This window comes from Homarus americanus, unplaced genomic scaffold (genome assembly GCF_018991925.1).
Source record: "Homarus americanus isolate GMGI-L3 unplaced genomic scaffold, GMGI_Hamer_2.0 scaffold45482, whole genome shotgun sequence".
Classification (NCBI taxonomy): Eukaryota; Metazoa; Arthropoda; class Malacostraca; order Decapoda; family Nephropidae; genus Homarus; species Homarus americanus.
In genome coordinates this window covers 42,583-54,794 of record NW_024739934.1, presented here as the reverse complement: position 1 = coordinate 54,794, position 12,212 = coordinate 42,583, and the positions used below count along the sequence as shown (strand labels likewise).

Genomic DNA, 12,212 nt, shown 5'->3' with positions numbered 1-12,212 from the left:
GAATAATCCAAGAAGACCGGACAACTCGCTAACTGCACGGGCTAACCATTACCCCAGAATACGATCCGCAAATCGATTAACATCCAGGTTCCCAATTATTGCTGGGTAGACAGAGGCAAATGGCATAAAGAAATTTGCCCATAGCTTCACCCTGCCCGAGGATTGAACCAGGATCCGCTCGCTTGCGAGGCAAGAATGCTGACCATTACACCACAGGTCGCCACATACATATGGACTTACATAACTGATACAACATACGTAGGCCTTATACATATACACCTAGCCAACTGAACACTCTCCATCTCCCCCCACCTGGGGGCGTCCGAGGTAAAATCGAGGACTCATAAATCCAGTCAGTAAGAACATCTGCAGTGGCGTTTGCTTCTCCTGGGAGACGAAACAGGTGGCAGGGAGAAACTGATGATGCGGGCATTATGGGAACATCAGCAACAGTGCCGACGTGCGCTGTAGGTGTTGGTGTAGGGGATGGCACATGGTAAGGACGCAGGAATCGGCGGTTACGCCAATACAAGCGACCGCTCGGAAGCCTGATGCGATAGTTGACTTAGGAAACAGTCCTGGATCGTCTCGAGAAAATCCTGATTCTGAGTTTCCCGTAAGGTCAGTCCAATCTATTTGGTCAAGGTTAAAGTCGCCTACTATACAGACTTTGTTGTGTATGGAAGCCCTGCGCATTTCATCCCAGATAAGTCGCTCATTAACTCTATCAAGATTGGGAGGTCTATATATTACTCCTATGATTAATTTTTCCCTACCGTCCGATTAATTCTATCCAAATTGTTTCTGTATTCCGCTCAGTTTTTATTTCCTTATTTATTTCACACTTCAGATTATCCCTACATAGATTGCTACTCCGCCTCCTTTCCTGGACGGCCTATCGGTATGGAACAATTTGTAACCCGCAATTTGGTATTCGACAGGTAACTCACGTGAGTCTAGGTTGATCCATGTTTCAGTGAATGCTATTATATCGATTTTTTCGGTACATACCAAGGCCCTAATATCATCCATTTTGTTTCTCATACTTCTACTGTTCGCGTAGTAGACATTTAAGTTAGTCGTGTTCTGAGTCCTTCCCTTACCGCGTTTAGTTTTAAACGCCCTGTCTAATTTAGTTTTGTCATCATTCCTAACACTATTTCCCTGTAATCTTTCACTTTGTTTACCCGCTCCCACTGCATTCTCCTCCACCCCCGTGCTCATATGTTCTCCTAGCAGTTTAAAGACTTCGATATCTTTTGAACTGTCCCCTCTAGAGACCCAGCCAGGGTTGCTACTCCATCCCTAGACAGGTGCACCCCATCCCTAGCATAAAGGTCCCTTCTGCCGTAGAAGTTGTCCCAGTTGTCAATGAATGGGACTGATATTGACTTGCAATATCTGTCAAGATGGTCGTTGACACCAACTGCCCTTGACAACCATTCACTGCCAACTCTCCTTCTAGGCAGGACACAGCATATGATAGGGATCCCTCCCTTAGTCCTAATACGATCTATAGCTGCCTTGAACTTATCAAGAAGCTCCTCGCTCCTACACCGGCCAATATCATTGCCTCCTGCACTGAGGCAGATAATGGGTTTGTTCCCATTACCAGACAAGATATTGTCCATCCTGTCAATTATATCCCCCACCCCAGCTCCTGGCAAACACACCCTCATCCTATTTATGTTTTTACCACAAAAAGCCCTGTCCAAGTACCTTACCTGTGAGTCACCAACAATTAAAGTTTTTATACCTTCCTTGTCAGCCCTGTCCCTGACTGTACTAACGTCCAATTCGTCTATCAAGGGACTGAAGGAGTTGGTACACTTAGCTGCTGATGTCGTTGTTGACGTATCCTTGGTGTGTTTCTTCATCACCAGTTTGGTCTTCCCTCTCCTTACAACCTTCCACTCGCTTGAATTTTCGTCAGACACTGGCTTTCCCCTTCCCGCCTCCTCCTTCATCGTCGCCATCTCTTCTTTTAATTTCAGGTTCTCCAACGTGGCCCTCTCTATTTCTTCCTTGGCCCTCTTCAATTCTTCCATGGTCCACTCCAGCTTGGCCAACAAACTCGCAGACCCCAGACCACACATAGCGCTGGCCATATCTGATAATTATCCCTCGGGAGCTAACCCTGCCGTGGCCTTTCCCCTAGTGAGGTCAGAACACTACCCTGATGGTAGTTTGGGTGGCGCGGTACTTTGTCAGGTGTTGGACAATATAACAATATAAAGGAATTGTTAACAGCAGATAACATACATACATACATACATACATACATACATACATACATACATACATCCTTGACCACCGAAGAGTCAAGACGTACCTGGCGCTCCTCTGGGAGCAGCCAGGTCAACTGTTAAGTTGGCCCATACCAACTCCCTCCCCTGAACACTCCTCCCCATCGGCATATCAACAAGTTCTCGCCAGAAGTTACAATTTTATTTAGGAAAGGAATGGAACCAGTGTTGAACAGAGGTGAACAGTGGTGAACAGTGTTTAAGTCAATGAGAACAACTCAACAATAACAGCCGAGTCGTACCCAAGTAAACCTTCACACAGTGAGGTCCCAGGTACCCAGTGATAACTGCCCGTGAGACCCAACAACAACCAGCGATGTGTTAATCCGTCTACGACAGTAAGGCCTGGGACCACACCTCACTCATATAACACCATCTGTGAGGGAATTACTACACCACGTGAGGTCCCTCATAACACCATCTGTGAGGGAATTCGTGCACCACGTGATGCTCCTCATAACACCATCTGTGAGGAAGTTACTACACCACGTGAGGGCCCTCATAACACCATCTGTGAGGGAATTACTACACCACGTGAGGTCCCTCATAACACCATCTGTGAGGGAATTACTACACCACGTGAGGTCCCTCATAACACCATCTGTGAGGGAATTACTACACCACGTCAGGTTCCTCATAACACCATCTGTGAGAGAACTACTACACCACGTGAGGTTCCTCCTAACACTATCTGGGAGGGAATTGCTACACTACGTGTTTGCTGTTCAACACCTACATTAATCTGTATGTTCACTGTATGTTCCTTTTCCTTTCTCGAATGAAGGCTTTTGTTAAACCACCAATGTATGTAATAAGTCATTTATGTCCAATGTATATTTTCAGCCTTCGGGCTGCAGAACTTTTTCAATAAACCGTTTATTATTATTATTATTATTATTATTATTATTATTATTACATACATACATACATACATACACACATACAAACATATGGACCTACATACCTGATACAACATACATATACATATCCATTTCTTTCACTCCATCTATGTTTGCCTTTCTATGTCTAACTCTCTATCTATATTTATTTATCCATGTCTATCTATCTGCCCATCTATGTTATTTTATATCTATCTATCTATCTATCTATGTATCTATCTATCTACCCATGGCTATGTCTCTCTACCAGTCGACCTAACTAACTAATCCCATCATCCATCTCTCCTGGCATCATCATCATATAACTGACCGTCATCCCTAATTAATTATCAATAAAGGTCAACTGAACAAAGCTTTTTACCGTCGTTAACCTTTAAAACACTGATGTAATAAAGCTCACTACCTGAATTTTAGAGATTTGGGGATTTAAGAGAGTTTTTGGGAATTTATTCGATTTTTTTTGTATTTTAGGGATTTTTCATGAATTTTGCTGTTCTTTAGGGATTTTCTGATTTTAGTGAGTTTTAGGCATTTTTGAATTATAGGGATTGTTATTTTTATAATGTACCCCGGCAAAAGCCCAAATTGTAAAAAAATATACAATTTGGGCTTTGAAAAAATATAATTATGATCTGACACAAAAACTTAAAATTTATTTTTAATAATTTTTCTCCAGTAGACATTAAATTTATAAATATAATGTCCATGACCACTGACCTTTGACCTATGAGTAAGAGGTGACCCCTTATACCCTGACAGTGTGCTAGGTCACGAGGGGTGCGGGGTGGTGGTGACGTCACAGAGAGAGGGGGTCAAACCAGGTGACCGCGTGACCTGGGGCATCTGTGCTTACTGTAACAAGTGTCTACCTTGCTCACTACACCTGCAGAACAAGTGCTCGTCTCTCCTGAAGGTGGGTTACATACATACATACATACATACATACATACATACATACATACATACATACATACATACATACACATACATACATTCATACATACAATGTCACATTTAATAGGGATAATTGCCAAATAGGGATATCTTCTATTCATTTCTTGTTAGGTAATTTTGACTTACCAAAGACGATCATATAGATCATCAAAATACATAGAAATTAAGAGTTTATAGAAAATCTAACCACACCTAACCTAACTTTACCTGTCCTAATCTGACCTACCCTAACCTGAAGAATATAAGCATAGAGGAAACTGCAGCGGGAATAATGGCCCATACTGAGCAGTCCCGTTTACACCCAACCCCTAGCGCTCATATATCCATCCAACCTATGTTTAAAGCTATCCAGCGTGTTCGAGTTAAAGATGAAGTTGGGTAACTTGTTCCACTCGTCCACTACTCTATTTTCAAACCAAGTTTTACCTATCAGGCGCATAAATCTAAATATGTCTAATTTAAGACCATTGCTACGAGTTTCCTCCTGGCTAGATAGTTTGAGTACCTTTGTTATATCGCCTTTGTTCCTAATGCAACTTATGATGACAAGCAACGTCTCAAATGAAGGAGATAATATTCTAACATATACGAATTACTTTCCATAAGTTGTAGCAATAACAGGAAGGAGTTATTCTTTTGTGACAAAAATGTCAGGAACCTTTTTAAGCTTATTCGGCGAGTATCCCTATTTGGCGTGACACACACACACACACACACACACACACACACACACACACACACACACACACAAAATAAACCCATTAAAACATAACTTTACATTAAAACAAACATACGCAACCACAAATAACCTTTATATGTTTGCCTTGACAGGACGTACAGTATATTACTTAACGTATACGAGTGTGAGAAACAAACACCTGGTATATGCACACCCTAGATTTACTGTTTCTCATCAAGCCTGGTATATTGGACGATAATATACCAGCACTATTAGAATATACAGGATTATACATGCCACTTATGTTTGAGTATTAATAATGTAATTTAAGATAAACCGGTATGTCAGAAGAGTTCCATATATTAATTCTTATTTTCTTTATGTGGAATTTTTTTTTACACTTTTGAGGTTATTTCTTATAAACTTAACTAAATATCAAAATATAATATACACAATGTAGGTTATATAATACTGTAGCATTAACTTACATACAAACTCGATTTGCTTTCACTCCTGCTATCCTCTCTCTCACTCTAGCATAGGGCGGCCTGAAGCAAGACTAACATAACACTGAGACTCCTATAATTCCTTGTTAATTCTCTCTCTATAACTTCTTTATCGTGTGTGTTTGTTGCGGTGCAGTCGTCGCACAACACGACTTCTTAGATTTCCATAACCATCCACCATCACCAGTACATCATATCCCCCCCGCCAAAAAAAAAAAAATCACGTTGCCAAAATACTTTCTGGTCATGTACGTATCCTGCTGCTTCCTTGATGCCTTTAACAACTTGCCGTGGTCTTCCTCCAACAGTTCGGCCACACGCTCATGTCCTCAGCGTCGCTCTTCGGGACTTACTCCACCCACGTGTTGTGTCTCCCTGGTACCCCTATCATCCACCTCCCCCCAGACCTCAAGCCCAGCCTCGCCGCTCCCGTCAACTGCGCCTTCGCCACCATGATCAACGCCCTCTCCAAGCTGCCACCAACACCCGCGCCGGGACAACCTGGAGCGTCTGTGGCCCTTGTTCAGGTAGGTGTGTGTAACCTGAGGAGGTGGTGAAGTGATCCCTGTGCTCACTGCACTAGAGGTGTAAAAAAATGTGAACACTTGTAGATTACATACCCCAGATTAGTTTACCTAATGATGAAACACCCTTACGTAACTTTCTAAACTTAACCTAACCTGATCTGCCTATAAGTCTTGTTAGGGTGATTAATCTTTAGGTTTAAGAAGCTGGGGTGTCCAATCTTCATGTGATATAAGTTGGGGTGTCTAATCTTCAGGTGAACCCACACATACCCACTCTGACACATTACTAATACTGGACGACAATTTTATCCATGTTATCTTTTTTTATTGTTGTTCGACTGGTGTATTATTTACCTTCATTGTTGAAGTACAGTGATAACATTATAACAACACCTTCTGTTGGTTAAGTTAGCCAAGTTTGGTGTAGTTAAGGTTAGGTTAGGTTTATTTAAGTTATGTTAGATTAGGTCCGTTAAAATTAGGTTAAGTCAGTTAAGGTTAGCTTAGGATAGTTTTGGTTAGGTTGCGTACGATGATTTAACCCCTTTGATTACGATGACTAATATGATGTAATCCCCTCGACTTCGATGCTATGCTATGTCCACTTCACCTAACCTAGCCTACAAGACAACCTCATCCAAATACACAGCCTAACTTAATCTACCCAAGCCTTCTCCACCCATCCATCCACTTAACCTAAAGTTACTTACTACTAACCTAACCTAACTTGAAAGACATAGGAACTGAGAATGGAGGTAACTGCAGCGAGCCTAATAGCTCATACTGGCAGTCCCGTTTACACCCAATCCGACCCCCATCGCTCACATAGCCGTCCAATCTATATTTAAAGCTACCCGTACCCAGCGAGTTAATAATTAATGATGATGTTTGATAACTTGTTCAATTCATCCACTACTCAATTTCCAAACCAGTGTTTACCTATCTTGCGCCTAAATCTAAATTTGTCTAATCTAAAACCATTGGAACGAGCTAGTTACTGCTTGGATAGTTTGAGTACCTTTGTTATATCACCTTTGTTTAACCATGACTTCCATTCGTACACCTCAGTCATAACGCACTTCACTCAACTTCTCTCGAGGGAGTGCAAATTCAGATGCTTTAAAATGTCTCTACACTCAAGATTCCTAATGCCGGGAATTAGACTTGTCATCCTAAGGACGCTTTGTAGGGATTCGATATCCATTCTGTAGTACAGTGACCAAAACTGAACTGCATAATCCAAATGAGGTTTCACAAATGCAAGATATAGATTTGGATAAACTTGCCAGTCTTGTAACTAAGACTCCTTTGTATGAGCCCAAGTATTTTGTTAGCCTTGTGTCGAGCAAACACCCATTATTGTCTTTGTTTGGATCTTCATGTAGTTTTGGCGAAGTCTTCGTCAGATTTAATTACACGCCCTATTTTAGTGTTGTAAGTACATTTACTTATGTTGCTGTCTACGCCTATATCTATGTCCTTTATGTATACGTATAATAAATAGTGATGGTACAAGTACTGAGCCTTGGAATACTACTACTGCTTTGCCGTCACTCGGAATCGAGTATGACGATCATCAAGCTATGATACAATGATATGAGATATTAAGGATCTCACCTAGGTTGGTGAGTTCTCAGGGGACTAAAGAGGCCGATGCGGGACTGGTAGGGTCGATCACAGAAGTTACTTATGTGGGGGGCTACATATAGTGAGGGAGGGGCGGCGGCAGCGTCTTTCCGGCGTTGGTGCTTGTCTGCCTCGTTATGCAGTCGATCTAACTCGAAAGTATTGACCCCTTCCTGTATGGTGCTCCTCCAAGCTTTACGGTATGGAGTAATCGTCTCTCATGTGAGGGGCTCGATTTGGTACTTTATTCAGGTTTGTCTTAAGACTATCCTTATACCTCTTCAGTTGCCCGCCAGCATTACGTTTACTATTCGTTAGGTGACTGTAAAGTAGCTGCTTTGGCAGTCTGCTGTCGTCAATGCTGATTACATGGCCAGTCCAGCGTAGTTGTTCATGGATATGGGTGGCCTCGATGCTTCTACAGATGGTGTCAGCAAGACTTCTGGCATTTGTTCTCTTGTTTTCCCAGCGAACTCGGAGGATGGAACGTAGACTACATTGGTGAAAGTTTTCAAGTGCATTGAGACAAGGTAGGTAGATACCAGGTAGCCTCACGCAGGCCCATAGGAAATCACTAATTGGCAACTCTACTCTCGAAATCGCTAAACCACGTCCCTTTTGTCACTTCATGCGTTTGTAATATTGTGGTATTATTATTATCTGCATAGATTCTTTCTCTAATCAAAATATACTAGCAGGTGGCTACAGCGCAATAAATCATTGTTATAAAAGAAAAACACTCCACTTTCACTTGTCAATATCCCGCTTCTACTGTTTGATGTAACGACGTGGGCGGAGCTTAATAAGTGATGTCATCGCTAGCCAATCAGCGACGTTGAATTGAATCCAGCGGTCGCAAGCGTCACAAGAAAGATATTTATATTTATTTTATATATTTAATCTGTGGCTCCAATTAAAATAAAACAAAAAATCTCCATTCCATACATTTATTGTACAACTCTTAATACCATCATAAGCCTTCAAAAATACATAAATAAAAATTTCAAATTTATTTTCATTAGCGTAGAGCTTACGAAAGTGAGGCTACCTGGTATCTACCTACCTTGCCTTGAGATGCCTCCTGTATGTGACCCATGTCTCGCTGCCATATAGCAGGGTAGGGAGGATCACTGCTCGATATACATGTAACTTTGTAGATAATTTCAGCTCCCTACAGCTGAAGACACGGTTTCAGAGTCTGACAAAGGCTTGAGATGCACATCTGATCCGATGCTGAATCTCTTCATCGATGTCCGCGGTGGTGGACAGGTAGAAGCCGAGATACCGAAAGTGGGTAACATTAGAGAGGGTAGTACCGTTACGCTGGATGGATGGTGGAGGTGTGCCTGAACCAAGGGCAGGCTGAAAGAGAATCTGAGTCTTATGTACATTCACCTCAAGGCCGAAGTGTGCATAAGCATCTGTGTAGTGTTCAGAATCTCCTATACTAGAAGCTACCGACCCCTTTGTTCTTGCCTGGAGTCGTCTTGCATTTAAAAAGACCCTTCATCCGGTACTGGATGTCCACCCCGCCGGAAGGCCGGAAGGAAGGCAGTCAAGAAGATGGAAAAGAGAGTTGGTTACAGTACACACCCATGTTTAAGCCCCATTTGGATGGGGAAGAACTCAGATCGGGTGCCATTGTGCAGGACACTGCCGATCATGCCATCGTGGAGTTGCCTCACGATGGTGGGCAGTCAAAACAGCTGAGGGTCCTCCAGAGGACTTCCCTGTTCACCAAGTCGAATGCCTTGGTTAGGTCGACGAAAGCCATGTACAGGTCACGACACTGTTCTCTGCACTTCTCCTGTATCTAGTGGGCAGCAAAGATCATGTCATTGGTGCCACGTGATGGTCTAAAGCCACATTGAGATTCTGGGAGGAAGTTTTCTGCCTCAGGAAGAAGTCTGTTTAGGAGAACTCGAGCGATAATCTTGCCAGCTATGGACAGCAGCGAGAGCCCGCAGTAGTTACCACAGTCTGACCAGGCTACCTTGTTCTTATAAATATTAATGACGGAGGCGTCTTTAAGAGCTTGGGGGATTTCCTCCCTTTCCCATATATTCTCCAGGAGAGAGTGGAGACGGCTGGTAAGCAGAGGTGGGTCAGTTCTGGATGCTGAGGCACCTGCTGGGTAGTCAGGACATCCACATCGGTGTTTCGGCTGAGCAGTGAATGATAGTGCTCTTTCCAGTGCTGAAGGAGGCCTTCATCATCTTTAATCATGAGCGGAAGAGCAGAGAGGGGCTGCTCCACGAGTGATTGGCCAATAAAATGTTTTAGTTGAATTGAAAATTTCGCAACTCCTTGTGTTGATCTGCAAATTTTTGTGTTTCAATTGCTTTATTTCTAAATCAGTCGTTCTTTAGATTACGAAGTTCCTGCTGGTCTGCCACTTTCTTCTTTCGGAAGGAATCAGTTTTGGTGAGAGACTGAGGGTTGTTCTGTCAGTCAGTTAAAGCAGCACGATTATCATCTACGAGTACACTCATTGCCAGGTCAGTTTCATTAAACCAGTACGGGTGTATTCTTCAGATCCAGCCGAGGGTCTCTGCAGGTTTTTGTCATGACAGTGTCGAGAATATCCCATTCGGCACTGGGATTTGAGTTGTTTGTTGTTGGGTTGTTTATCAGCCTATGTTCGAGCTGCTCTCTGAAAACGTGTGCGACTGCTGGATCCCCCAGATGCTTAGTTTTAAAGCCTCTTCTGCAGGCTTGCTGACTTTGCCGTTTTGGGGCGACGTGAAGTGTGAGCTTGGCTCTGACGAGCCGATGATCAGTGTCTCAGTGGTCTGAGCCACTCATGGCACGGGTGAAAAGGACATCTCGGCGATCTCTTCCTCTGACAATGATGTAGTCAATGAGATGCCAGTGTTTGGATCGTGGGTGTTGCCATGAATCCTTGAACTTGTCGGCCTGCCTAAACAAGGTATTGGTGATAGTGAGGTCGTGTGCAGCACACTTGCTGAGGAGGAGTAGGCCGTTAGAATTGCACTTGCCGTCCATTTCTCCATATGGTTCCCTGCCAAATGTTAGATCTCTGCCAACTGTGGCAATAAAGTCACCAAGGAGCACAACCTTAACTTCTCTGGGGACAGAGGTTAGCACTCTCTCGAAGTCGGCATAAAAGGATTCCTTGGTGTCATCCTCTGCATCCAGTGTTGGGGCATATGAATTGATGAAGGAAGCATGACGTGAGTGATTCAGTGGGACTCGGAGTGTCAGGAGGAGCTCGTTGATCCCAATAGGCATTTCAGTTAGCCTGTGTAGGATGCGTTGGTGGATGGAAAACCCAACTCTATAAATGTGGTTTTTCTCCGCAGCAGGCTTACCCTTCCAGAATATGGTGTAGACAGACCCCGGTTCTGTGAGTTGACACTGGTCTGGGTGACGGGACTCGCTGATGGCTGCTATGTCAATGTTATACCTCGCCAGCTCTTTTGCCACAAGGACAGTTCTTCTTTCAGGATGCTCATTTGTACCAGTAACCAGAAGGGCCCTGACATTCCATGCAATGACCCTAAGAGGTTGTGTAGTTTGTTTTTGTTTGGATCTGTGATTTTGATTCTGTTTTCGACTGCATAGGGATGACCTTTCTGGGTGCGATTGTCCAGTCAGGATGGTTTTTTCTAGCCCCCTCTCCATGAGGGGAGAGCATAGTGGCTCCTTGAAAGGGCTGCTCAGTCGCACAGACACGACCAGATTGCATTGCTGCCTAGAACCCAGTGCATAAACGACCATCTTATCTGTGCAGCCCATGTGCAGAGTTGTGACTACAGACCCCCGGCAGCCATCACTGCCTGTCCCATCGCCACTCGTCTGTCGCCATAGGACTCTTGGGGGGTATAAGGGTTTTGATGACAATGAGAGGTATGATAAGCTGGATGATGGCTGCACGTTTGTTGATTTATGTGGTGAGTCAGGAGCACAGGTTGCAACCCCACATCTTGGCTCTCCCTCTTCCTAATGCAGTGGTGCAAGTGTTGCAACGACTGGGGAGAGGGAGAGTTGCAATGGGCTGCTGATAGCCCAGTTTGTTGGGTTTCGCCTTTGTAGCCTGTCCATCAGGCATTGCCTTCGTCCACCGGTGTAGTCGTTGTGTTCCCATTGTGGTTACCTCCTCTGCCTATACCGCCTTTGAGGTCTTGTTGGAGCTCTGTAAGCATGTCTGCCCCTTGTGGGGTTCCACCACAGATTTTTCATTCGGAGTTTGCTCCCATAGCCTTAGACCTGCCAAGGTTAATCTGCAAGGCAGCGGGGCAATGTTTGGTAGGCGCCAGAACGTGTCCACATGCCAGTGCGCCTATGCGCCATCCCTCTCGGGCCCACTGCTACTCCTAGATCCCCTGCTGGTCTAGCCTAGGCCCAAGAGGCACTCAGTTACCGTTTGTTGCCACGAGGTGGAACAGCAGGAGTCTTGATGGTTGAAGAGGCTGTGTGCTGGCAGGTACTGGCAGGGGAATGCTTATGCAAGTTGCTTCCCTGTTCGCCATGAGGATTAGCCAGCGGTGGTAGCAACATAATGCTGCCACACTAGACGCATTTTCACCACCCTTTGTGCAAATACACACACACACTGAGCCTTGGAGTTCTCCACATGTGACTACCCCAATTGGATTTATTGCAATTATTACTGACTCACTGTTTCCTGTCCTGTAACTACACCCTAATCCATTTTCGCATCCGCCATCCACTGATTCAAAAACAGTTGAAAA

General features: G+C 44.0%; 1 protein-coding gene across 1 annotated transcript in view; it reads left to right on the top strand.

Moving 5' to 3' along the window:
* Positions 1 to 3,964: 3,964 nt before the first annotated feature.
* The window catches only part of LOC121875027 (5-exo-hydroxycamphor dehydrogenase-like), a gene marked incomplete at its 5' end in the record, with an annotated part of 47,268 nt that continues 39,020 nt past the window's right edge, over positions 3,965 to 12,212 (top strand). The window contains 2 exon segments of the mRNA XM_042379381.1: positions 3,965 to 4,118; positions 5,653 to 5,871. Coding sequence (XP_042235315.1) covers positions 3,965 to 4,118; positions 5,653 to 5,871 — 373 coding nt within the window.